The 27,652-nt window shown below is 43.2% G+C and overlaps 2 protein-coding genes and 1 non-coding gene across 3 annotated transcripts; 2 read left to right on the plus strand and 1 right to left on the minus strand.

Annotated features, from left to right (window-relative positions):
* Positions 1-382: 382 nt before the first annotated feature.
* Positions 383-454, plus strand: TRNAP-UGG (transfer RNA proline (anticodon UGG)). Its single transcript has one exon. It is a non-coding gene; the product is annotated as a tRNA-Pro (tRNA).
* Positions 455-6,894: 6,440 nt separating this feature from the next.
* Positions 6,895-8,755, minus strand: LOC105188295 (homeobox protein BarH-like 2). The gene is made up of 2 exons (XM_011149685.2): positions 8,059-8,755; positions 6,895-7,674 (listed from the first exon to the last, which is right to left on the minus strand). The coding sequence occupies exons 1-2, from the start codon at positions 8,312-8,314 to the stop codon at positions 6,941-6,943; spliced, it is 990 nt and encodes a 329-aa protein (XP_011147987.1). The 5' UTR covers positions 8,315-8,755; the 3' UTR covers positions 6,895-6,940.
* A 15,010-nt stretch (positions 8,756-23,765) lies between these two features.
* Positions 23,766-27,106, plus strand: LOC112589380 (uncharacterized). The gene is made up of 3 exons (XM_025302419.1): positions 23,766-23,842; positions 24,111-24,212; positions 26,923-27,106. The coding sequence occupies exons 1-3, from the start codon at positions 23,766-23,768 to the stop codon at positions 27,104-27,106; spliced, it is 363 nt and encodes a 120-aa protein (XP_025158204.1).
* The last annotated feature ends 546 nt before the right edge of the window (positions 27,107-27,652 follow it).

Here is a 27,652-nt window from a genome sequence, read left to right on the forward strand (position 1 = left end):
TTGTTAATTTGTTCTTATAACGCGTTGCTAATAAATATAGCGGTGTATAAATATGCTATTTTCGTTAATAACAGTCATATCTCCACGACAATATGGTATAAAAAGACAATTTCTAATCACTATTTCTTCAATGTCAAAATAAAATAAATTTACGAATAAAGGTTTGATATATTTTTTTCTTACCTCTGTTTTACGTGTATTTTGAAAGTCATCCGAACTTCAGGACGGGCTGCTTTTACACTTGCATTAATAAATTTCCATGTGGAGATATTGACTGTTAAAGAAAAAATTAAAGAAATTTTATATACGTTTTTATATAGATGTTTATGAAGTTAACTGCTCATTACGCGATAATATGTTATAAACTTTTCTTCGAGGGAGTGGCTCAGTGGTCTAGAGGTATGATTCTCGCTTTGGGTGCGAGAGGTCCCGGGTTCAAATCCCGGCTGAGCCCTTATTTTTACCCTTTGCCGCATTATTTTTCTTTCGTCGATACCAATATAATTTGTACTACACTACTACGCTTCGATGTGCTCCCTTAGAATTGCAGCAGAACGTATAATATTTAAATTAAATACGTTTGAATATGCTGATGCATTTGTGTGCTACATATCATTTGAACTGATGAACCAACCGTACGTGACGTGAAAGTAAGATAAGCACTTGAAAATAAAATATGAAGCAAATCTTTGTTCAGATAATATCTGCGCTTTGCATGCGCGATAGCGCGTAATGCGTGTCATGCAGGTCAAATGCGTATATAGTAGTTCTTATCATTCTTCGTGTAGCATGAATACGAGATTTATGCATCTACTTTTTAGTTTATCGCATTCGCGCGTTCCCTTTTGAAAGTCTGCGAAGCTAAAACTGTGAACTTAATCTTGCGTCTAAACTTAGAGTACAAAAATAAATCCGCGATCTCTCTCTCTCTCTCTCTCTCTCTCTCTCTCTCTCTCGTCGCACTCTTGTACATTACAAAAAAGAAAATAGGAATTTAGATTTCTCATCACTGCATGAAATTATTCACAAAAATGAAGTAGCTATTTCAAGCTTTCAGCGTGTGAAATGCTTGAAGATCATAAAAATAATCTTGTCTAGTATAATCGACCACGGAGTAAATTGTTTTTGACAAAGAAAATACCTGGTCACAAAACTTTATTTCTCACCAGCAACCAAAGTTGTTAGAAGCAAGCTACAAAAATAGGCGAGTGTAACTCTTTCGTCTGAATATGGTACCTCGCGACGAAGAAATTTTTCCGTTCATCGTGCAGAAACAGGTATATAACGATCGATCGATTATTACGGCACGCTCTGGCAGGTTTTCGGTTAAGTTAAACTGGTCCCAAAGGCAATTTCCTGAAAGTTGCCGGCTCGCATTAGACGGACACGCTTGGGACACAGGTGCGTTTAACGTGTGTATTTCACGGTTTAATGCAAAGATCACACAGGAAGAGGTGCGGGACCGCGTGTGTGGGTGATACGCCACCTGCCACGCTTAATGATGATGTAATGACTCGGTGAAACCCTATCTTTATTGTTTCTCCCTTAAATTACTGCTACCGGGGGCACCCTTAGCGGCTGTTACTAAATTTCAAGCGAAAAAGATACCTTCCCCACTTTTAGGAGACTTTCGAGAAGGCAGGTGAACTTGTAATCTTCCGGTATCTTCGTCATGCTGACTCTCTCAAAAACTGATACGTATTTATTCTCTGCTTTATATAAAGAGCAAATATCTTTTATACAAAAAATAATTATGTTCAGTAGATGATGTCAAAATTTTATCTCCTAGAGCGCAAAATGTTCTCGTGCAAAATTAATATTTAAGCTGTTTCGATCATGATGCACAAGCCGTGTGGTAAATCTATAATGTCTCTTACTGCTTTTATTATTTTATCTTATTCCTCCGGTGTGCATCGTGCATTGAATCGCTTTCAACGTCTAACATTTATTTCTCGGAACGCCTGCATCTCTCTCTCTCTCTCTCTCTCTCTCTCTCTCTCTCTCTCTCTTTCTCTCTCTCTCTTTCATCCTCTTCGTCTTCCTCTTCCTCTTCCTCCTCAATCATTAAACGACCTCCGACCGCCGCAGTGAATCGATCTTCATCGCCGACGTGCCTTTCGCTGGCGCGAATAGGACTCGCGACAATGAAAACCTGGGTGAGAGAGGATCGTCGTGTTTGCGGACGTCGCTGCGAAATTATTCTCGCGTCATTGAGCGTACATACACGGCGGCGGCGGTGGCCGCCGACGACGTCACGACGCTGTGCACGATGCATTCCTGCGATATCGTTACACAATGCACCCGTGTCACAATGAGGTGCTCCCGTCGTCTCGCAAGGTTTACGAACGTTCTCGAAAGTTTCGCGCTTTGTGCAGAGTCAACGACATCGGCGCGGCACGGCACGTCGCCCGGACAAATTTATCGTGCCGAACGAATTTATCGCCCCGTTAAATTTCGTATGCTCGAACATGGCCGGACAGTTATTTCAACGTTGAAGTATTGGAGTTTGTTTCCGTAGGAAATATTTCCAAACTTCCAATACTGACACTTCTGCGCAAAACCGCTCGCACGTCACTAAAATATGCCAGTTGCTGGAGAGAGAGAGAGAGAGACAAAGAGTCAAAATAGCGCTGCTATTTTTGGGAAACTGTTGCTTCGTGAATCTTGGAACTTTAATTTTCTCCTCCTGTCGACGGTAAAGCCGTAGTTTCTTCCCCATTCTCTTCTTTCTTTCGTCCGAGTCGTGAAACTTATTTGCATTTTTGCGGATCTAATGGAAAATTTCTTCCCAGCTTGCATATTCCATTTCTCCAGAATTCGTTACTGTCAAAATTCGCATGGTCGCATCTGTGCCTGTCGCTATCAATCGATCGGCTCGAGGCCGCGAGTGTTACTTGGAACCGTGTCACGAAAACGAAATCCACAATGGTCGACATCGCCGTCGCCATTGTCCTCCGGCTGGATGTAAAGAGGCAAGAACGGTTTCAACTTTCGAGTGCCCGCACCACCACCCTGTCTCGCCATCCGTCGCCCTTTCGCGCATGGAGTGCTGTCGCGGTGGCTTTTTCCAGCTTTGATGGAGCGCCACTCCAGTGCGCATAAGATGAAATGAATTAGCGCACAGGAACCAGAAATCGGCAGCCAACAACAGCTCCGTCACCCTCCCTCTTTCCCTCTCTCTCTCTCTCTCTCTCTCTCTCTCTCTCTCTCTCTCTCTCTCTCTCTCTCTCCTCTCTCTTCTATTTCGTTCCTCTCCTCTCTCTGCTGTCTTTGTCTTTTTTCGGCCTTCGTACTTTATCATCACCTCTCTTTCCCTCGATTTCGAGTCGCACGAACCGTTGCGGTCTTCTCTCACGAGTTCCTGTGGAGAGTGCATCGCGAGTTCGTTCGAACTCATTAGAACCACTCAAAGACCCCTCTTCGGCGATCCGGCATACCACGGCGATCTGTCAGCATCGTAGTTGAATAGAAACGGTTGCAGCCGCGAATTGCTGCTGGGGGTTAGAAATGTCGTCGCGGTATCGTTACAGAACATGGTCACCTGGACGGGATTCAAATCAACGACGGCTCCATCGTATATGTACAAGATGCAACACGACGGAAAAATATTCAGGTTCCAGTTTTACAATATTATCCTGTTTTGCAGCTCTCCCAGCTGAGTAGTTTGATGAGATGGAAGAGTATGTCGTAAATCGAGTTATGAAAACGCGATGTATAATACAAAGAGATGCTCCGCAATACGTGATATATCATTTATAAAAAATATTTCTTTTTATAGCTTTGTGAGTATATACAGAGTGTTTCGTATATCTCAATGATCCTGAAATATTTCTGTTGTATTTGATAGTACAAAAACATGTCTGAAGAAAAAGTCGCACTATTGAAGGGGGCAATTATGATGATGGGAACATGATTTCTCTCAAAGTTATTTTCTCCAAGATTTTAAAGACAAAATCATGTTTTTGTAATGGACGTCTATTTCTATACGTTTAAAGGAGAGATCGAAGGTATACGTTACTCTCCACCTACTTTCTCATTACGAATACACGGAATCAACTCAATTATGAGTTATTACAAATGAACGGTCAAGCTGGCTGCGTAACGCGCATCGCATGTAAGGATGTTTCTCGATGCTAGTTGTTATCGATGCTAGCTGACCTGATACAATTTGGCAAAGTAAACTAAATAATGCTTAATACGCCGCTGTTTTCCGGCTGGCAGCTCTGCTCATTATAAGTTTCTCTTCGGCACGAAGGCGGAACGTGCTTAATTATCCGAGCAATTTCTCGTTAGCGCGGTCGGCTGGACTCCGCGACGCGGAGTACAGCGACTTTTGGCAGGTGGGATCAACTGGCAACACACGTGAGTGCCAAATGGGCGCACAAAGGCGCGGCATCTACATATCATTCGCGCTGCCGGTGATCGGATTGAATCCGCCGCGTGACGAGACATGAGCACGCGAGGGTCCGGAAAATTGAATTGCAACGTTGGACATTGCGCAGGCAGGTCATTTAAGCCTGATACCATGAATCACCGAAACACTGTCCATCGAATAAAACGTGAGACGGACGTTGTCCTCGTTGGACCTCTCCTAATGGCAGCCACTAAATGCAGACGTAAACGCGGTGAAAGTTTCATCGTGCGAAAATAACGTCGCGTAATTCTGGAAAAAAAGAAAGAATATAACGGGAATTCTCCGCTTGAGACATTTGGCTTCCGCTTGAACTTGATTCTCAAAAGTACAAACTCGATTACTGTTGTATATTTACTTGATCCGGCATTACACACGGGGAATATATTATTTCCTAATCCATCGTTGTGCACACCATTCTGCGTGGAATTTTCGCAATTGATTAAAAGCGCCGTCGCTTTAAAGCAACCTCTCGTCTCAGATGATACAATTTTCGTCAAAGTCTTCGGAGTCTGAAAGAGCCACTCCATACATCACTTGTACGCTTATTCAGGCTTTAGAGTTACATCGCCGTAACCGAATGCGCTCGCTAACAGTCTTCAAGAGGCGAGAAATTGCCGGCCCGGCTTGGTGTTCCCTAAACGTTTCTAAGATTCATTTCGGAGAGATCGTCAAAAGCACCGGCCCGCTGTTGTGTGCGTCGGCGTGCAGGACGAAGGATAGAAAAGGTGGATTGTGAAAACGCGAGTTTTCGATTTCGACTTTTCGTCCGGGTCTATCGTCGTCATTCAACCGGCAATCGGTCTCCTCCTCCTCCTCCTCCTCTTGCAGCTCCGTATCGTCGATTCTCCGGGCGGATGAATGAATCGAGTCAGCGCGATCTCGGGGACTTCTCGGCTACCGTGAATGGGCGCGGCGTTGTCGCGTTCAGGCCCGGAAAAAGGGCAGCCGGCCGGTTTTCACGTTTGCGGGGCCCTCCCGTCGGGCCCCGCGAATAACGATACAAGTGTCCCATTGTCGATCTGAGCCCGGGACTTGGAGAGCGCGCGCGCGTGACAGAAAGAGAGAGAGAGAGAGAGAGAGAGAGAGAGAGAGCTTGGCACATTTTGTAGCGTGACTCCTTAACACCATTAACTACGTTTTACCTTAAATTTAACCTAAAGTGGGGGCCCTTCTGACAAATTTACACAATTCACGGCATCACACGAGCGGATTCCTGCCGACAATAGGGACGGGCCCTTGGAGTGACCGCGTTGTGCTCCTGTTGAGTTGTACTCTTTCTGGCCGATCGTTTGGCTGGAAAAATCGCGCACAGGAGCTCGTCGTGGCATCTTCCGAGGTGGTGACATGTGTCGGGGATTCTTCTTTTTACGACGAACACTTGATGCGATATACGTGATTTCGTCTATCAAAAACTATGTTCCAATAGACATTTGTAGCTTTCTACTTTTCAACACTGGTCTACTTATCGACACTGGTCGTTTATTGATCGTATACTGTTACGTATATTGATCGTATAATACAAAGTATTATATATCTCTGGTGCTCATACCAGAGATCATGGATCTCTTTGAAATAATATTTGTACAAAACGAGAAAAAATTACGTTAGACTGAATTTATCAGTTTTATTGATATTAGAAAAATTATTATGTCATAGTCTTTATCTTTTCTAGCTCTAACGACCAAAGAAATACATTCTTAAAATTGTATTTTTGTAGCGTATTTCTTTATCTTGAAGTAAATAAAAGTTGCATTAATATTTTAGTGAGAAAAAAATTAATAAATTTAATTAGAGTAATTTAATATTTGAAATATAGCTTTATGTAGTTCTGTGCACGTATTTGTTCGCCTGATATTATTGTAGCGGGAATTTATCAGGTTGTGAATAAAATTATTTTTTATATTTCCGCGCTTTTTATGATATTTCAATATTATTATATCTTCGGCGTATTTGCCAAGAATATTATTTCCTCAGTAATATATTTCTCAAACAGCCACGCAAGGTATAAGATAATAAAGACATATTGACAAGATAGAAAATGAATTTTAATTTGCCGCAGTTTATATTAAAAATATACAAGTTTTATTTCTTTTTTGCATATAAAACGTATAAAAAACGTGTAAAGATGTATTTACAATATTTACAAAATGTCAGTATATTTTCTCTTTTTCTCGCACGCTTACAACGTTTTGGGTAGCGAGTATTTTTTGACAGAGACACAGTTATACATTCAATAATCTCATTATATACTTATACGACAGCGGTACAAATATTTTATTTGTATAATTTATCAAATTATTAATTCCAATCATTCAATCGCAACAAAATGAAGGATGTATGAGAGCCAGCTTCAATTAGTTCCAAAATATAATCGAAATCAATAAATGAATTGAAATTATACAATCGAGCTGAAATCAATAAGTTAATAAATTAAACATGATCATATAAAATTACATTTAACGGTCAGCGATAGTAGCGGTAGTAATTATATAATGTAATAAGTTTTTATGCACAGTTCTGCCGGATCTACGAGTTTACGATTCGTTCCACCGTGTGCTTTATGCATCCTTTACTTCTTAAAATTGGATTCGCGATCGTCCACGGTTTCGGAGTTTCATAAGTCACCGTCATATCCATCCTTTTCTTGTCACCTCTTTCGTCGGTCTTCTCCTCCATGCTCCTCTTACATCCCCGAGAGAAATCTCGCGCCTCGTAGTCGCCGACTTGATCCTGCGTGTCGTTTATCTTCCTAAAGTTGGCGATCCCTTCACAACGGGTGTCTTCGTGTACGATCGATCGTTCGAGACGTTCGATCTCGGTGGATTCGCGAGTGGCTTTGCTATCGCTGCCCTCACTGTTCTCACTGCTCTGCTTGGAGGATTCCTTCTCCTCCTTCTCCCGTTCGCACTTCCTGCCGGGTGAACCTTCGCCGCAGTCGTCCTTTCGTTTGCCGCAGGTTCTCAGACAACAACATTTTTGGCTCTGTCCGGATGGAAGATCCTCCTTCTTGTACTTCACTCGGCGATTCTGAAACCAGATCTTCACTTGCTTCTCCGACAGCTGGAGATTGGTCGCGATCTCGATACGACGCAGCCGCGACAGGTACATATTGGAGGAGAATTCACGTTCCAATTGCAGCAGTTGAGTGCTGGTGAATGCGGTACGGATGCGCTTCGAGCTGTTGTTGATGGAGGCCGGGGATTTCGGCGGTGGTGTCGGCGTACTGCTGCGAGATGGGGATTCGTTGGGCGCTGGAACCTCTGCAAAAGGTCAGAGGTTAATGGCGTCCCCGCGAGATCGTTGTCGCGACGGGTAAGCTCAACTTCAAGCTCTGTTCTACGCGATACAGGAGGCCTTGATAACGCTTTTCAATTCCCTTTATCCTCGGATCGAGCATATCGTACAGTCTGATTTAGCGGTGACAATGTACTCTTTATTGGTTAATTTAATATCGCACAATCCGTTGAATATTTTTTAATTTTATATCTTCATGTATCTTTTTTTACATATTTGTCGTCGATCCGAAAATATCTGAGTCGTGATTGAGAAACATTATTTTTTTACGCGAGCCGATGACTCGACAAATATTGTCTATTCATTACGCCTATGCCATAATCCGTGAATCAATAAGTGGGTCTATTTACCTGATACATTATTGGCCGAGGTGTTCAGAGGCGATGGAGGGGCCTGTCCAGGTATCGGCAAAACGTTCAGCGCTGGCGGGCTGATGTGCACCGGCACAGTGGGTGGTCTGGGTATCGGTCTGATCGGTTGATAGTTCAAGCCCAAATTGAAGAAATTGAACATGTAATTAGGCAGCTGGTTGCCATAATACGGCAGGGGATACGAAGGCGAGGAGTTGTTGCCAATCAAGGAATCCACGAAGAAACTTCGGGACATCCTTTGCGACGAAGGATGCTCTGGCAGGTCGACGCAACTGCCGGAGTTACGTCGAGATTCCAGTCTCAGGTTTCACACGCGCGACACAGGGAGACAATTCCAAATTCATTGAAGCTCCCTCGTTGCACTCAACTTTACGTTCGATCCCAGCTTTGAATTTAATGCGACGGAATTTGTCTTCTTTCCCTGGAGAGAAGGAATACTTATCTTCTTCAGCCTCTTTGTCGCCTTCTCTCAGAATGGCTTCTCCGCATTTTCTCTTTCGCTCGGGGTAGTCAATTTCAATCCGTGTGTGCGCACCACTTTGAATTCAATTACTTTGATACTACTCTCGTATATATCGCGTTGCTGTACAATTCGCGCGTACGTATATATATATAACCTCTTGAATACTCTGTACAATGTTACAGGAAACATCAAATCAAACACACGGCTCGCACGTCCTCACTACATGGTGGTTCATCATGTTCTGAAAACTCGAGGTCAGGAAGCTATATATATACACTAGGAAAACTCCACCCAGGGGTGGGTTTTTAATCCCGGGCCCCTTTGTACTGTGCCCCGCCCTTCTACGAGAGGGTGCCCCTTTCGGGGTTTACCCCAACTGCTCTCCCCGGGGAACGACAGTGAGTAGGGCATTTTCTCGCAGCGCTAATTCGACGGGTGGCTAATATCGCCGGAAATTTTATACGGCCTCTTTACCCATCTTTCTATTATTATCGACTCCCTTGCCACCCCCTACCCCGCCTCGTCGTTATTTCGGAGCACAAACGATGAAGCCCAAAGTATGATTTAAATCGACGAAAACAGGGTAGAGCAGCGGTGGTTACAGAAATTCATTTCTTATTTTATACACTCAAAGAATCCTTCTTCCTCGAGAATCAAAAAGATCTTATATAATGCGGTAGATTTAATATTTGGTAAAAATGGTTGTGAGCTACGAGATAATCACATAAAACTACGCTTAAATGAGCTGCGGGGAATCTATGAATAAAATAGTGAGGTCAAACGATGTCGTTAATCCAAATTTGACTCACGAATAATCTGCAAAATCGGGAGGAACTGCGGAGACATAAATTTCCTCGGGACGAATTCGTATCCATCGCTGGCGTCTGTTGCGTAGGTGGATCATTTTTATAGGAGCGAGATTATGCCGATAGCGGGCGTCGGTTTACACCGGGGATTCTTCCCGGTATTTCTGCGAGGGGCGAAACGTAAGCTCGTTCCTCGCCGCGGGTCGATATTCAGCAGCTCGGCAGGCTCAAATCAAATTTCGGATCCGCCTTAGAAACTGAGACACATTTTCTCATCTTATCTCTCGCCTATTTTCTCTACTACCCTCTATCTTCTTTCGGCTATGCGAGGTCGCATTTTCGAGTGCACAGACCCCGTAGCCAGGCAGAAATAAAAACCGCCGGTGCGAGGATAACGAGAGAAAAGTGGCGAGGGAGAATACGAGAGAATACTGCGGAATACGAGATTTGCCGGATATTCTGATGGACCGAGTTGACCGAAGGATATCGTTATAAAACATTTTGCACGCTTACTGCAGGCCGTATCACGGTAGATACTTTGCGATGACACTTTAATATGATCATTATGCGAAATTGCGCGGAAGCCACTTCCATCCCCGGTATTAATTCACTTTTGAAAAGAATATTACTTTTGAAAAGAATAGAACGTAGAAGAACGTAACAAACTCAGAGTTTCTAAATTCAGAAGTTACAAGGAACGTGGGTAAATATATACATTAGACGAGCTAGCAGAAAAAGAGTCGTTTAAGGACGTAGGTGTCTATTTTCAGTTGAGCGAAGCGTCATTAATAGCCGTACTTTAGCCGAGAAAGAAGTGTCGTTAGGAGTCGCAAATTAAATTGAGCGGCACAGCGGGATCTTCAAAAATACATTAAGACCAAATTTAGGAAGACGTGGGAGCGGGAAGTCCGCTTGAATTTTATTCCTTTTGAGATATGCCGATTTGAGAAGTGAATAAAAATACGATGTCGCAAAGTTTATACTCGCCGTTCGATAATATTACAAATAATATTCCATGACTCACACACGTGCCACGTCGACTCCCACGAAGACAGACCTAATCGTTATTCATAGACACACAGGCATATGCATCTGTAATTTGAGTAGTAGATGCATATGCATTGAACCCATGTAAGGTATTTGTATTGAGATTCCCCCGCCATTGCGATGCAACAGTCCATCGGCGAACATAGGAAGATCAGCGATAACCTTAAGAGTGGGTTACACGCCTGTTGACTTTCGCACACACGACTAATTTTTGGATTAGCTGCTGCCGACTTTGCCGAGCTCATAGAGCGGAAAATTGATGTTCGACGTGAAACGCCGTTTCGAATATCCACTTTCACGATCGGAGCTGGCGGTTTCGGCCGCGTCATTGCAAGAGCGCGTCCTCGTGCGAACGACTCCGCGCCAGTTGCACCTGTCGATGCGCTCGAAAATTAATTGCGCGCGACGACGCGTTTATTGTTACGCGGTGGGGGAGACAGCGGTACGATGATCGTCTCGTGATTAGGGACGAGCGGTTTGCCAGCGCACAATTTGATACGATGATGAAACACTAATACAATAGAATTACTCTTCCCGCGATCAAAAGACGCGGGACAAAATGTCACGCGTCTAATGGAACTTTATAGTTCCGGATATTTGACGGATGATGACTGTGTTATTGTTGGAGTGTTAATAGTCACGGACTTGATTCGTCAGGAGATTAACTACCCAGATAGCACCGGACATCCAATGGATGTACGTTTCACGTCCAATTTATGTCCGTATGTCCGATTTACGTCCGTGGACATAAATTTGACGTAACAAGGATGTCCTTATTTGGACGTCGGACCTGTAGGACGTCCGATGTACGTCCATCGGACGTTCATGTCCGATAGACGTCCGAAGTTGTGGCAAACGTACGTCCTATGGACGTCTTTTGTAAAAAAATGGACATATAACGGACGTCCAGTGGATGTCCGTGTGCTATCTGGGTAATATCTCATTTTTACGTACTATCCAAAGTAAAATTTTATCTCGACATTTTGTCTCAAGATTCGTATTTTTGTATCTCTCGTATGAGAAAGTATATTTCCATTATTATTAGAATTTTATTATTTATCAATGTACATATACGCCCGTACATATGTAGTACATTAAATTTGTAATTTTCAAGAATCAATTTACAATAGCGATCTCGCGCTAATCCGGAAGACGAGCGTCTCGATATTGGCCGATAATATACCTTATTATTTAGCTCGCTTAGACGGAGTTGAAAAAACATAGCCGCGATTTTAAACCTCTGACAACACGACTAATCCCATTACCGAGGCGCGTACGCGCAAGGGCGCACACACCCCGTATCCTCCCCTCCGGAATTGCGTCGTCGTATTAAAAATCATGGTAACGTTATCTTACGGGGTCCAGAGTCGTGAATAATACAATAACGCTTCTCTCTCTCCCTTGCTTCGAGCATATGTCCGTCAGATCCGCGATTCCGAGGGGTACTTCGCGAAACCCTTCGGCCGAGGGGTCGAGGAAGGTAGGGACCACCCTTTCTGCTGAAGGGAACGACCCAGATCAGGACCCCTAGCCCTTGTCCTGCAGACTCACGTGCGTCGTTACCGGCGTATCTCCCGCGTCATTACGTGGGAAGGATATTTTAATTTCGCGTACGACCCTCTACCTAGACTCGTCCCATTGGTTGCTCCCTTTTATTCGGGGCGTGACTATCCTCGGATGGTCGCGATAGTTGCCCCAATCTTTGTGGCTATGGGTAGCCAGAATTTTCGTTTCGAAAGCGTACTTCGTGAGGTGGCGATTTCGCCGAGTGCATCGAAGCGTCGCGATTTTTAACCGCTAACAGCCACAGCGAGGCGCGACGTCTCAGAGTGTGTTAATATTAGTTCAAGATAAGATACTAATGGTGGCTTATTTTCCAATATACAGACTTAACTGATATGGAAACTTTTCGTTGATTTATTATTTAGCAGAACTTGCGACTACATGGAAATCGGAAGATATGTAACGTATTTTTGTTTCTCTCCGTAGTTCATTTCCCACAATTCGCGGTGCAACGCAAACAATCTTCGCCTCGATTCAGTAAGAGATGCTCTCGACTTCGAGAGGAAATCCAGCATCGATTGACTCTCCAGAGCTAATTGAATCAAAGCGACCTGCATTTCGGAAGCTCGGCAATAATCGTACATCGTGGTTGCGGCAGAATTTGACCGCAGCTAATTTGAGGTAAGACCAACAATGACAAATTATATGAAGGTCTGAAATATTAGCGCTTGTAAAACAAAGTACATTTTCATTTCTAATTATTATCTGTCTAATTGTTGTCAGTAATTATTATTCATACAATTATGCATCAGACTTATAGACAGTGAAAAAATGGATACGATCCAATTTGGCATAAAATTTGATTCTAGAGAATACAGTCTTGATGCGACTTGCAAATACTGTCAATCAATTATTGTCATTTGAGAAGTTTAATATGATAACGTTTCAGTCATATATGTCTCTTATGTAATTAGTTGTTTACATGCTCAACTTTAAGATCGATCCGATATTTATCAAGTGTCTGTGGAAGACGTCTTCTGTCACAGGAACGTCAGGATAATCGACGTGATGCACATACACGGTTCACTTTGCTCGGTTCGACGAATTCACCCCCGCTGCGGAATCTTGAAGGTATCCTACCGCGAGGTAATATCGACGGTCGTCTTGCGAAGCACCAGTGAAATGCCCGAGATTGCAGGTAAGTTAAATATTTAGAAACACGCAGTAGCTGACTTCGAAAGGCGCAAGTTGAACACAAATTTTGCGTCGCAGAAGAAAGTCGCAAGGCAAAATGGCTTTTTCGCGATTGTTTCGACAATGAGTGTGTAATTTCCTAATGCATTCGAAAAGTTAGATAAATTTCGACAAACCCATTACGTGAGTGTCATATTTTTGTTGAAAAACTGATGTAAACTGCGAAGAGCTGACGTCGGGGCGGACGGATTAACGAGTCGGAAGGGAAAACTTCCATCTCCAACTTCCGCAAATCGCATTTCGACTTCTCGCCTCTCCTCGTATTTTCTCCTCCTTGCCGTTTTCTCGTATTAGTGGTTGACTTGTCACCTCTACCATGTGGTACATTCGAACGCGAATTTCTGTCCGAGAAGCTACTTTCATTTCGATGATATTTTATTGCAGGACCGATAGAAAACGTCGCTCCGAAAGTTTCGGAGCCGTATCGGCGGATATTTCTCATCGTTTCTCGCGTACGCGCCAGTTAGAACGGATATAACGGCCGATGACCTCGCGCCACAGTTTTTCACGAGTTCGGCATTTAGAAGTGAGCTTCGTACGCGATCGGCGGATTCGCAAAGTTTCGCGAGCGATCCATCCTCATAAAAGCGACTCATAAAAGATCGCGGGCATGCAATGGGAGGAGCATGCAGCAAGTTACTTTTATTTGATGCTCCCGGGATAAATCTCATATCAACTTTTGTTCGTGGTAATACGAGCCCGACGAAACTCGCGTTTGATGTCAATCTTGGTCGACAACTCGGATATTCCCGTCGCCGTTTTTCAATCGGTAGTGACGGGCTATGCTGAAAGTTTCGTCGGCAAACTGTCGTACATCATCAAAAGGCGCCGTCGCGGACTTTTCGCATTCGTGTCTGATCGAATAAAAGTCATCCGCATATCTTCTATATTGATGATCCGAGATTTTCGCGTAGCAAAGGTAACCGTTCGCAATTAGTCCTTTTTACAGAGTAATAAATGTGCAGAAATGTCCACTTTTCGATCAGTCGACATTTCGCTGCGTATAATTGGTCATACTTTCGTTAACAGTAACGTTCGCGGTGAACAATTTATATTGTTGTTTGACAGATAGCTCGCGCAACATGGCCGACAGAGATTCCCATAGTTATTCTTATCTTAAAATCTACAATGACTGATCTTTTAGATTTGTACGGCAGAGTAGGTTCACCTCGATGACTTCGGGTATCGCGTATGGCCGTAATTTTGCGGCAGATCGTCGAGAAAGATTTCATGCATCGATAGCCCGCAATCTTGTCCTCTTGCTTGTCTTCCGTTGGCAAAAAAAACGAAGAAAAACATGAAGCGCGACACAAAACGAAGGATCCTTCGAGATAAACGCGATAAAGCGTGATATAATAAAAACAGTGGACAATAACCCTTACCCTGTGTGTGTGTGTGTGTGTATGATCTGTGGAGCCCTTAATCTCATCCCTTCGATACCTCCGTCGAAAACGATCGGAGATCAGGAGAGATCGAATCGTCTTTCTTTCCCCGATGTGTACACACGAGGACATTCGGGAGATCGGCGTCCTCGACAAACTCTCCTTCATCGGACAGGAGTCCTTACTCCTTTCACCATCGATGGCGATCCCTCGACCCTCCACCACCCCCTCGCGATCATCGCGATGGAGCCTCGGAAATTAGGCCTCGGCTCATTTCACCCGGCGGAAAAAAACCGTGCATTCTCCGTGCAGAATGCGAGCGCACAAAGGAGCATCCCATTCGAGTCGAAAAACCCGCGCCGTTGGTCATCTACGTGAAAGGGCCTTGTGGAGAAGGAGAGAAAGAAAGAGAAAAAAAAAAGAAAAAGAGCGGCGCCCGACTCGACTGTATATATGATCATGGGAATGGCAAATACGATTTCGGATATTTCCTATTGCTGCCACGTCGGGCAAATAATTCGGCTATAGTCGAAAGGGCGAGGACTCGCAAAAATCCTTTATGGTCCTTTGGCTACCATGGCTTCTCCTTCTCCTCCCCCTCTGTTTCCTGATTTATTGTCGACGTGACGCACAAAGACGCGGCGCGTTGATCGGCTGCGACAAATTTGCTTCACTTGCGCCGCGATACAGCCCGGCGAAAGGAAGACGCTCCGAATCAACCCTTTCCGGAAAGACAAACGGAGATTCGAAGAGATTTGTCTTCCGAGGAAATGGGATCTCTCGTGTCGTACGAGGAAACGATTCTCGACTGCGTTAATCGAGCGTTTTCTAACGGTCGTTTCTTTTTGTAGACTAATCACATGAAATAGATACATCGGACTTTTTTCATCGTGTCCTCGTGATGAGGCGACTGACGATGTGAAAAAGTTGAAATTCTCATCGTTTTGTTATCAGGAGTTGTCATTCTGCCCGTCGACGTATTTTAAGAAACGATAAATCCGTTTTTGCCGATGAAAGTCACGTAAGGTATGTACCCTTGAAAGTAACTTACTCCTCTGCCATTCGAGCCCGTTGCGAAATGTATGACGATTTTAGAGTTACTCTCTACGGAGCAGAAAGTTCCTTCAGCTCGATGAGGTAACTTCCTGTGGACTTCCTGGACGAGAATTAACCGTTTCGGAAATTGACGTTGCCGTTTATCCTCGGAAAGACGCCGATCATCCTTCGCTATCTTCCTTTCCCTATTTCGATTTTCTGTTCCTTCTCGTCTCTTCTTTTCTCATGAGAACCCTTGTTTTGCCATGATCAGGGATACGTGTGCTATTAGCCGTCGACGAGAAGGAAGATTTTCTCCCTTATTCCTATTATTAAACTCCCTCATCTCACGTAAATATGTTCATACGATTACATCGACCTACAAATGTATTATGCATTATTGCAAGAACAATTTTACTCTATCCTTGGCCTTGTTTAACGAGAGGTTGTGCAGTATCTTGGATGTTAAAGAGTTCTTCGAGGCTGCTGGTTAAACGTTTTCTTTCTATTCTTCCCTCGTCCTCTCTCTCTCTCTCTCTCTCTCTCTCTCTCTCTCTCTCTCTCTCTCTCTCTCTCTATCTCTCTTTCTCTGACGCTTATAGAAACTTGCGGCGAATTTCTCTAATAAGGAAACTTCTTAGCTTTGGGATCCTCGTTGTGGCTGAAACTTTGTAGTGGCTTTAGGTAGGAATTTAGTTACTTTCCTTTTCTATCGAGCCATCATCTTAAAGATAACGTGACAATATTACGTGATTGCAAGCATACGTTGGTAATTGCGATAACATCAGCGCGAATACTTGTTAATTCCGAAGCACGTTGGGAATACATGATGAGGTTAATATAAAAGGTGTGGTATATTTAAATTTGAACATGGTTGTTGCATGTAACATTGTCAGACAGTTTTCATCTTTATTTCTCTGTTGTGATTGCGCTTTTTATTTATATATATTCTTGTCGTTATGTATTTCGTATATTCTCGTTGTTCCGTGCTCACTGTTTTTATTATGCACGTAACATGTGCTTTTGAAGCAAAGTAAGTAGCTGTCTATAAAGAGTCTCAAGTCAAAAGTCTATAAAGAGAGCTAGCGAGTAAGAGACTAAAATATTGTTGTTGCGTCGTTGTGCGTCGAAGAAAAAAAGCGAACGTCGATATCTCGGCTGAAGTTGCGGTCTCAGAGAAGAATATCGCCTATTGTCGAAGTCCGGTAAAGACTATTTGCATTTAATAATCTAATTGATATGGGAACACATTAACTGCTTATTTAATGCCTAACACACATTACCATCGATATTCCCACAAAAATAATATAAAAGGAAAGAGACTTGAACTCGTACTCAGACGATTTATACAAAAGATTTGATGGATGTCTAGACCGTTAGTTATTTCGTCATCCGTGTGTATTCTTGTACTCGAAATTAATCGGTCACGTCAATCGCAAGATTTTATTACGAAGATTTATTTAACTCAACGACGAAAATGCACCGATGGCCTTTTCGACGATGTTGCGATATTGTTTCGCGCTGTATTGTCGATAACAATGGTGGTGGATCATCCTAGCGTGGATCATTCGGTAATTTCACCCTGTTACGCGTGTTTCATTCCACGCGCAGGAGGGATGCCTCCCTTCCTTCTGTTCTCTGCCTCTACCTCCGCCGCTTTCCTCGCGTCCATGGGTTTTTTCCCTCAATCTCTCTCTTTCTCTTTCTCTCTCTTCCTTCTGTAATCCTTTTTCTCGCACTTATCTCTTTTTTCTCCCCGCGTCTTTTTTTAACTCTTTATTGTGTTAGATCTAAGAATCATTAAAGAGAGAAAGAGAGGAGTATACTACTCTAAGGAGTATTTAATAAATAACTATCTTCAGTTTGGAGAATCCTTCTCTCTCTGCCGCAGTAGTATTAACAGTTATTTACTTTGCAACCTTTACTTTGGAACAATATCTCTTGTTATCTCTATCCCTCGTGTATTTTGCTATTTACTTATTTTACGGTTTATTTTATCATTTCTTTTTCTGCTACTGTTTTTAGTGCCGTCCGCTAAGAATAACAGACCCATTTCTTCTTTCTTCACGAACTATTTCATCCCTCTCATTCTTTCGCTTTAAGTAGTTGTTTTGACACGCGCCGAGGAAGAGTCCACGTGAAAGCAACAGTCATATTCGTTCTCTTCTCCGTCTTCTTTTGAACATTTCACGGATACCGTACGGTTTGTTGAGCAACGTAAATTGAATGGTGATCGTTGACCGGCACGCAGCGGGATCCACGGTGAGAGTATCATGAGACGTAATGACTAGCTCGTCAAACGCTAAAAGACCCAGAAGGTACGCTGTCGCGGATGAGAGCTAAGCGCATTTCCTTCTCTTTCAGGTATAACGGAACGAATGAATTTATGTTAATGCCATTTTGCACGAGAACGCTCGTCGAGTAGGATAATACGGACCGCCGAAGTAATTGAATTATCGCTCAGATTTTTGTTCGCGTCTAATGGCCGCGTACGCTGAATCGATACTTGTGAAAAGGAAATATCCACGACGTGCAAATCCCAATTTCTATGAACATTTGTACTCCATTTCTTTTCTTCCTCTCTTTTATTTATTTTTCCTTCTTTCTCTCTCTCTCTCTCTCTCTCTCTCTCTCTCTTTACCGTTTTGGTCTCGAATAATTCAAAATTACAGAAATATCTCTGAATCGATATTTCTCTTAGTTAGTAACTTTCATTCAATTGTATTTACTTGATGTTCATAAATAAATCCTTTTTAATTTCCTATCAATCTTATTTTTGTCGTAATTTTAATTTGCGTGGGGATCAGTTGATTAGTCTTTTAGTCTTAGTGCAGATTCGCTTTTAATTCGAAGATCCGACGATTAAGAACTAGACAGAGAAGACTTTTTCTCCACTCAGGCAAGATATATTACAGAGATGTAACATGCGTCTAAAATAATACGAGATATACAGTAGATTCTACAAATCCACTGCGCGCAAAGAAACTCGAAAATAGAGCAAAGGGGGACACGGTTACCGATTCCTTAAACCGCGAAATAGGATTACATTGAGTGCCGCAATCCCTTGTGTATTTTTTAAACCGCCTGCCGCCGGCGTGAAAGGCGGATTATGTATGGCGAAGAAGTTCTTTCGCGAGAAAGGGAGAATTTAGTCTGTCGGAATGGATCGTTTCAAAGCAACGACAAGACACTCGAGGTTATTGTAGAACGTTGTTAGCTCCCGACTGGCTGCTGTTCCACGCTGCTGGAGTTGCAGTCCATCTCGAGGATATTACACGTTCCTCGGGCACGTTTGCAGACTTCGCTACAAAAGTCCGCCGGTGTTATGAGGTAATATTCTCATTATTTGCTGAATACAATTTCTGCGCGAAGAAAGAAAGTCATGAGTTCAAAATTCTGAGATCCTGAGAGCCTTCAAGCTATATTTGATTGTCTGGTCATGGTACTTTGTTGATGTGTTCGTACGACGCATCATGTCATCGATGGCAAAATGGCATGCCATCTTTATCAAAAAAGTGGAGACACAACACTTTTTCAATGAGAATATACAAAGAGCATCTATGAATAGAAATCAGCAGACGGTTAAATACAAAAACGCGTCGGAGGAAATAATTAAAGTAGCCTTCATGTAATACCTTGTAAGCAAGATGAAGAGGAACAGCAAGAAGACGTGTACTTTATCGTACTGGTTTTAACGATATCATCCAATCCCCTAAAAGCCGACTATTTGCCGGTCCCTTCCTAAGTGGCTACGCGAAAAATGAACTTCGCATGACGAGGCAACGTCAGAGATATCCTTTCCGCTTCGAATTTCACCGGCTCCCCCTTTCCCGCCGGATATTTTATAGATTCATCACGTCTCCATGGGAAGAGTCTAATAAAAAGATCTGCTCTCATTATTCACAGTCGTTGGCTGCGTCGTCACCAGCAACACGGTAGTATACATCGTAATTTTAAGCATCAAGTAATGATGATTAATTGAAGAGGAGATGGGAAAAGCAATTTGACACCTCTTCGAGAAATTGAATTAATTCATAAATCATTATTCAGTATTAATTTAAGAAGAGGATAAAAGCTTTTATAAGGATTATTGTATATCATGAGATATACGATAAGATATATTTTAGGATAAAGAGAGTGTTAAGAGTAAAAATGTCATACGAGGCTTTAAGGTATCGTATGTCACAAATGAAAATTCTACCAATTAAAATTCTTCGTGAAAATCCAACCGAATAAAGCTTTATTAGACGTAGGAAACTCGCAAAGTTTGCTACAAACGATAATTAACGCATCAAATAAAATCGCTGGTCAAAACGCGAAAGATGGGGAAGGCGGATTTTCTCAGGGTAGCTCTCCTCGTGCTGCTCCAGGCTAAGGGGAGTTCAGAAGTCTCATCAAAGTCGACTTCTCTCGGGGACGATTGCTCGAAAACTTCGTTAAACTATTCCGCCCATTTTCCCGCCGACGATCAAACCTCATTTCGTCTCGCCGCGCCGGACAATGGGCGAAAATTACGATTTAACTTCATTGCGCGAGCGGTGTGTGCGGCGCTATTGCTCTTCCGACCACGTGTCACTTTATAATGCGCGCGTGCCGGGATAATAACTGACCGAAGACACCTCCTGATTAAGAATACGCCGCGCTGCACTAACGGGCGCATTGTCGCCTCGCGATAATCGCATTATTGTCGTAAGTGGAAGGGCTAGGCGTTTTGAAAGGTGCCAAATTGTCAACGGTAAACGCATCTTGTCGCGGTTTGACTATGTCGCATGTGTCGTGGCATCAAGATAATCGGCTCTATATTCAGGATGAATTCAATATAAAAAGAAACGATGGAAAAGTGAGAACATGAGATAGTTATAAAAATAAAAAAAATACATGCACAAATATGACAAAGTTTTGAGGTTTTTGTTTCATACTTTTAATGCTATTTCTTCTAAAGCAATAAACTTTATCAGTATTATAAAGTACGAAAGGTAGCTTATTATATTGAAATTGACTTCTCTCTCGGCGAAAGTTTTCATATACAGGGTGCACGATTTATCTGAAGACATTGAAATATCTCGAGAACTATGCATTGGATAAAAAAAAGTGGTTAATGAAAGTTGTTAGTCTCGAAGGGGGACATCCAATGATACCAAACTCGACCTCCCACCCCACCCCCTGGGGGTGGGAGTTGGGGGCAACTTTGAAATCTTAAATGGAAACCCCCATTTTTTATCGCAGATACGGACTCTACGCCACAAAATACGTAAATTTTGTCTGAAACTTTTTTTTTGATTCGTGATAGATGGCGCTGTAATCGCAAAAAATTATATTTTCCGCTTGCGCTGAAACTCCCGCAGATATGCTTCTATCCTGTGTACAGTCATTTGAAAAAAGGATCAATAAGTGTATTGAAGTTGAAGGTAAAAATTTCGAACACTTATTCTAATTAATTGAACAGTGAGAGGCAAGGGGACTCACATTAAAAAAGCACCCCGATCTGTGAGAGGCAAGGGCACTCACATTAAAAAAGCACCCGAAGGGAACATAAAACTACTACGTCCTCGTCGTTGTTCCTGTGTAACGCGAAATGTAGTTTCTCGGAAAAATTCAACGCTATCTATCACGAATGAAAAAAATTGTTTCAATAAAAATTTCACGTACAATCTAATTCTGCAATGAAAAATGTGGGTCCCCATTTGAGATTTGAACGTTATCACCCCCAGGGGGTGGGGTGGGAGGTCGAGTGGTATCATTGGATGTCCCCCTTCGAGACTAACAACTTTCATTAACCACTTTTTTTTATCCAATGCATAGTTCTCGAGATATTTCAATGTCTTCAGATAAATCGTGCACCCTGTATACCATATTTAGTTATAACACTTCGTATTATTAACTTTCAAGTATAATTTTAACTTCCATTTTTAGCTTCTTATATTGCATTTAACTTTTATACCGGTTTTTTACTTGCGGGTATTAAAAGGTACAGTGAAAAAAAAAGTGCCTTCCGCTGTCATCAGCCGCAAATTGCCGCTTTAAGGATAAAAACATTGAAAAAGCTAACGTGGAACAAAAGAAATGTGCAACAGAAAGAAAAAGTAGCGCCATTGTTTTTATCAGTACCATTTGTCTTGCAGCTACATCAAAGTAAATCCCACTAGAGAAGAATATTTCAGAGTTGTTTGCACAATAATTTTCATGCAACGTCTGCTTGTTTACTGAGCGTGACGGTATAAAAATTATTCCAACTGTCGAAATATCGTAGAATATTGAAAAGGGAATATTTCAATATCAACAGACAAGAATGTTATAATGTTGAGAGAGAATATTCCGGCGTATGAAAATGATAATATACCGCTTATCGATATTTTCGCTAATTTCAAGTTTATTTTCTTCAATATATCGCACATATTTTATTCAGGAAAACAAAAGAAGATATGTTTGAGTCCACACTTCAAAATCGAATTTATTTACTTAATTATTTACTCAAAAATCGAGAAAAACTATATCTATATCTGTAAACTCTATCGTGAGTTTGAACGATGATAAATTTTGTCACATGCAAGAGAGGAGTTGAAACAACATATGGAAGGAGTCTCACGAGAATGTCAAGATTTTTAACCCATTATCTCCAACTGGTCGGTACTCGCTGGGTCAACATCGGGGACACGCCGGCCCTCCTCGATCGCCGCGGAATCATTATCATTCCATCCAGGTGCGCGCTTATTCGCGTATTCAGAAGCCCGCAGCGTCCTCGTGGAAGGGGACGCGCGATCGGCGACACGAGTCTATAAAATCCCATAAACATCCCCGGAGAGCACACACAAGGGACGGTCGCCACTGAAAGGAATAAAATATCGCTTTTTGCGGCAATTTTACGGCAATTTTCCGAGCCGCTGGAAACCGTGTCGTGCTCGCCGTGCACCAGGTGTGTGCTCGATCCTGACACTCGTTCGTCTCGAGAGAAGTGGTTAGCGGTAGTGTCCTCCTGAAACGACCTGAGGACCCGACGATTAATAGCCGGAAAGAAAAGACCGCTCAAGGATATTCTGGTGGTTTCCAACAAAAACAGATACAGCGACGCGTAAAAAGCGCGTGTGTCGCGTGAACGGTCCGCGCGATCCCGCATTCATCCTGCAGCAGGACGACACCAGGCTGCGCGCGTCCCACCTTCGTTTCACCGCGCGATCCTCGCGTGATTTATCGCGGAATTATGCTAATCAACGGCACTTAGCGAGCTCGTTAAGATTAACCGTGCGCGCGTATCATCGCGTGTAACATAACCGCCGAGTGACCGTTGTTATTATTGAAATCGCTGTAACAACGGCCGGCACCGTCGTTACGCAATTAGTCGATCGTCATTATTGCATTATCGCGCCCCTTGTTCGCGCGCAATGACACCCGGCGGTGCACCAAATATTAATTCGCGGATTTATCACGGAGCATTGTCAATCCTGACGGGAGATTCGATCGTGATTATCGCGCTCGCGATACCAATGCTCGGCTTTAAGCCATTCAGCGGAGTTGCCGTTATCACCGACTGTATGGTATGTAAAATACCGGGGCGCAAATGCATTCGTTAATTGGATATCGCACGTGTCGTCTGTTCGCCTCGCGCAATATCATGAATCCCGGGGCATGATACAGCTCGCGAACTAAATTAATGTCACGGGCCGAAGTTCCTCGCAATTTTGAGCGCAATTTTTCCGATATTATTTTACGTACAGAGTGCGTATAATTGCAGATAATGATACACCTCGCAGAAAGTGCGCAAAACACACGCGAACAGCGTAATCTCCTTTAGGCAAACTTTCTCGCGACACGAGAATCTTCGGGATGCATGCCGTTATTACAAATGAATTTGCACTTAATTCTTCTCGGAGGAATATTCTAATTGCAACAGAGGAGGAAAAAAGTACGTTACGTAAAACTATTATGTGATGCTGTATCGTTAGCGAACTTTAATATTCTCCGTTAGCAGCTTATCAAGCGTATTTTCTCCGGAAGAAATTATAATTTTCCGTATGACTTTCATGCTGCTAATTAAAACTTCCGAGGCGCAGGATCGACGTTAATGTATTCGCCCGCGACCCGACATCGGTCAACTAATTACACCATTATACTTCCACTCCAGCCGGTCATAGCGTAGCAGACCTCGCGTTTTATTAAATCGGTAAAGAGTATCTTCTCTCTGAAGTGCACACGCGGGACATGGGATTCAATTATCCTAAGACGAGGGACGATTCGGACTGCTCTCGTTATTATCACCCAACGCTAGACAAAGAATAGTAGGTCAAACATCGAAAATACTCGCAGGGCGAGAGTTAATCTCATCAGAGGCCAGCGCGACGCGGAAGAAAGAGAAGCGATGTGCCGCATGTGTGTGTGTGTGTATGTGCACTACATGCGGTGTGTGTGCTCGAGTATCTTAGAGTTGATTGGTCTCGCGACAACTTTTCAAGCGGTCTGGCAATTACAACGGACAGACGTATCTCGCGTTTGTGGAGCAAACGGGCGAACGGGCTCGCAGTGAAGCTGCGACTACTGTCTGTTCAGTACGTCGTCCACGGAGCTGTGTTATCAGCGACTGACACTACTAAACGCGCTGTACCGCACGTCGGGAACACAACGTCGCTCGTCGTCATTGAAATCGGACAGGTAATGCGTACTATTGTAGTGCATAAGTACCTACACGGTCAACCTGCTCGCTACGTCAGCGGGATGCGACGTGTAACGGCATAAAGTATAATGTCGATAACGGATCGACGTCGCGTCATGTTTCCCGCGGGAGGACCGCTCGCAATGCGGATACTCTCGTCTCATCGTCGATCACATTTGAATTCTAAATACGGGAATCGGACGGCTGGCTGCAGCCGTGTGTATGCTTCCTGGACAGAACGTCGTCGGAACTTTGGGGTCTCGCACCAACATTCAGATCCGAAGCTGCTTCTGGATCGCTTATTGCTTAGCTCGGGATAGCAGCCGAGGGGCGGGAGATTTAATGAAAAATCGGAACTATTCGATTGCGAGGGAAGGAGAAGGAAAGAGGGGAGTGGGGAAGAAAGTCCTTTGACGGCGATTTATTTACGGCGACCTGAATGGCGCGACGTCGGGCAGAAGGTACCGTACATAAGTACTTAACGTGTTCCCTCTCGCGACACCGTTAACGCGTATCGAATCGCTCGTAACGTCGACAATATTCGAGCCCCTTTTACCAACGCGAACCAGGATGACCGAGAGACACTATTCCGGACGATGTGTCCCGATATTGTGCTCGAGTGGAGTTGAGTGTCGAGTGGGGCTCGTCTTTAGTTATGGCGCGTTAGTTACGCAATGCTTACTTTGCGATAAATTATGTCACGATGAAAGAACGGAGTTCCTGGTGGCGCATCCTGTACGTCCTGTACGTCGCGAAGCCAGACAAAAAATTTGTATGCACGTTTGCGAGAATTCCTCTCTCTCTCTCTCTCCCTCTCCCCCCTCTCTCTCTCTCTCTCTCTCTCTCTCTCGATACTATATATATATATATATATATCTTTTTTTCTCTTCGAGTAGTTTTGTTACTCTGTCGACTCTGTCGAATATAAATTGTTACAATCCTAGATACGCGACGAGCAGGAGGTAGTTGTTTGACAGAGAATTAATTGATTGCGTTGTCACTTTTTATATTTATTAATCCTCGTAATATTTCATTTCAATATTGAACAATCGAGTCATACACAATCGCACGTTACTGTGAATTCGAGAAAACAAGTTTATTCAACCCGCGTCATATTGTGCCCGCCGTCCCTTTGATCGGATTAAATCCGAAAGCTTAGCAGAGAGATCGGCAGTTTTTCCAATAATTAGATTTTATTGATTACGTCGCCGCGCTGCCATTGAATTTGCGCCTGTCGAGAGTGACGGGAGATATCCAAAAGAAAGGGGCGGGACGTCGAGGAGAGTGAGAGAGAGAGAGAGAGAGAGAGAGAGAGAGAGAGAGAGAGAGAGAGAGAGAGAGAGAAAGAGCATGTTATAATTACCGTTCGTTATATCGACTAGGACGACGTAATGTAAGTGGCACATTAAAATTCACGCGCCTCCTCTCGTCTGACGTTGTACGAGCGACGATGAAAAGGGATCTAAAGAGGAGCGCAGGGAATTCAGAAGAGGGCTGAGGCGTAGTTCTGACGCGTAGTTTCCGACGGGCCAATGAATTACATGATTATTGACACAAGCATATGTCATCTCGGCGAGTTCACGCATTATCGACGTACGTCGCGTCCTTTATTAACGACGTTCCTTCGCTAAAGTACGAGCTGAAGGTCGACGAATTGCCGACGACTTGTTTGCTCAGGCTGCCCGGGCTTCTTTCAATACCGCATCAGGCGGGATGTAATCCCTCGATATATGGGGCTCGTTTGTAACTTGTAATCTCTGGCGAAATGCTCGGCATAACTCAGAATTACGGCCCTACTTTCGTCCGAATGTCCGAAATGTTGAGAGAGTGAGAGAGAAGGAGGAGCGAGAGAGCACGATTTAACATTGATATCTCCATTCGCTCGCAACTGCGAATGGAAATAGCAGTGTTATGCAGCGTTTCGCAACACTAATTTGAGAGGTTGATATCAAAAGAAGGGAGGAAAAAAATTACCTCAATAAATAACGCTCAGTGCCAAGAGGCATACCTCGTGCCTATGTTACGCATCTATATTACGCGAAATTGCGAGTTGAAACGAGGTGAGATATTCATATCTCAGCAATGGCTAAACCGATCCAGGTTTTTTCAGTCCTAATCGATTCGGCCTTAAAAAATAGGAAGAAAAGTGTCCTTGTGTTTTTGTATACGTTGTCTCTAAATGTAGATATTTTAAGATAAAGTCCAAATCACAGAAAATTTCGATTCACTAGGAAAGTAAGAAACGCTAGATCGCAGAAGAGAGGGGATTTGTTTACAAAGGTAAGTTTTATATAACGTTACGGGCTCTCTGAGACGCGTCCCGCCGAGACAAGGTCGCGCGACTTTGAAAACAATATGTTCATAAGTATGCAACTGCCGCGACCGCTTCCATTATTATTTACGTCGCGGCGGCGGACGGATCGGCGGATCGCCGCGCGTAATAATTTCCGAATTTTCGATCACAGTGTACGCGCGTGTGTAACGTGTAATATTCGTGCGTGTGTGTGTGTGTGTGTGTGCGTGACAATCCGGAGTATCGAAGCATCTTGAGCAATAGCAATGTCTCATGGATTTTAAAGGTAAACTTTTATTGGTTAACTTGGTTAAGTTGAAGAAGCTAATTTGTAGTCTTGAGTAGTCTTCGTACTCTTGATGCGGAGCGCATTTGTCGCTGTAATAACTAATGAGAAAACTCGCTTTTTGTTACAGATCTGCTGGAGTTTGCAGCCACGCGATAGCTGCGGTTACTGGGGCGCAGTTTCGACGGACGTCGATGCTGCACCGGAGGATCCGGTTCGGGCCGAGCAGAGTCGGCTTGAAGGTGAGGTTCACTGATCGTTTCTTCTTGATTCATTGCGATCGAAAACCGAGCGATTGGAATAAAAGCCATTGAATTACGATGGCAAAGGGTCAACATTTGTATCTGCGCGCGCGCTTCCGCGAACTGAACTCAATCTAACTTAACTTTTAACCTAACGGTTTAACTAACGAAACTATATCTTTTGTTACAGATCCGCAGCAGAACGCGGCTGACTCTGTCTGCTGTGTATCGGTGAGTCAGAGAAGAAAATACATTTTTATGGTGATGGGTGTTTTGCAATATCTCGAGAAAATCAATGCGATTTAATTATACTTTTTTCACATGTTGCTCGAAATAATCAGGAGATCGTCTTGTCTTTCAATGACCGTATTATACAACAGAATCTTTAAGATATAATATATATTTCTCTCTTTTATATTTACTCTGAATCATTAGAAGATATAGATATAAACGCTTTAGTTATATATAATGTTAGTTTGTTATATTATACCGAAATCAAGATACGGAATTATTTGCTGCTTCGATTAGTGTGTGATGTTAAAATTTGATTAGAATTGCGCCATCGCACGTGAAATTCAGCATTATTTATCTTATTCGGTTTGATAAATTTTATGTCTG

This window comes from Harpegnathos saltator, unplaced genomic scaffold, assembly GCF_003227715.2.
Source record: "Harpegnathos saltator strain DR-91 unplaced genomic scaffold, Hsal_v8.6 scaffold115, whole genome shotgun sequence".
Taxonomy (NCBI): Eukaryota; Metazoa; Arthropoda; class Insecta; order Hymenoptera; family Formicidae; genus Harpegnathos; species Harpegnathos saltator.

Coding starts and splice junctions, on each gene's coding strand:
- LOC105188295 (XM_011149685.2), bottom strand. CDS start 8,314: ATGTCCCGAAGTTTCTTCGTGGATTCCTTGATTGGCAACAACTCCTCG. Junction 7,675..8,058: donor CTCGGCCAATAATGTATCAG/GTAAATAGACCC, acceptor GACCTTTTGCAG/AGGTTCCAGCGCCCAACGAA.
- LOC112589380 (XM_025302419.1), top strand. CDS start 23,766: ATGGGATTCAATTATCCTAAGACGAGGGACGATTCGGACTGCTCTCGT. Junction 23,843..24,110: donor CCAACGCTAGACAAAGAATA/GTAGGTCAAACA, acceptor CTGTCTGTTCAG/TACGTCGTCCACGGAGCTGT. Junction 24,213..26,922: donor TCGTCATTGAAATCGGACAG/GTAATGCGTACT, acceptor TTTTTGTTACAG/ATCTGCTGGAGTTTGCAGCC.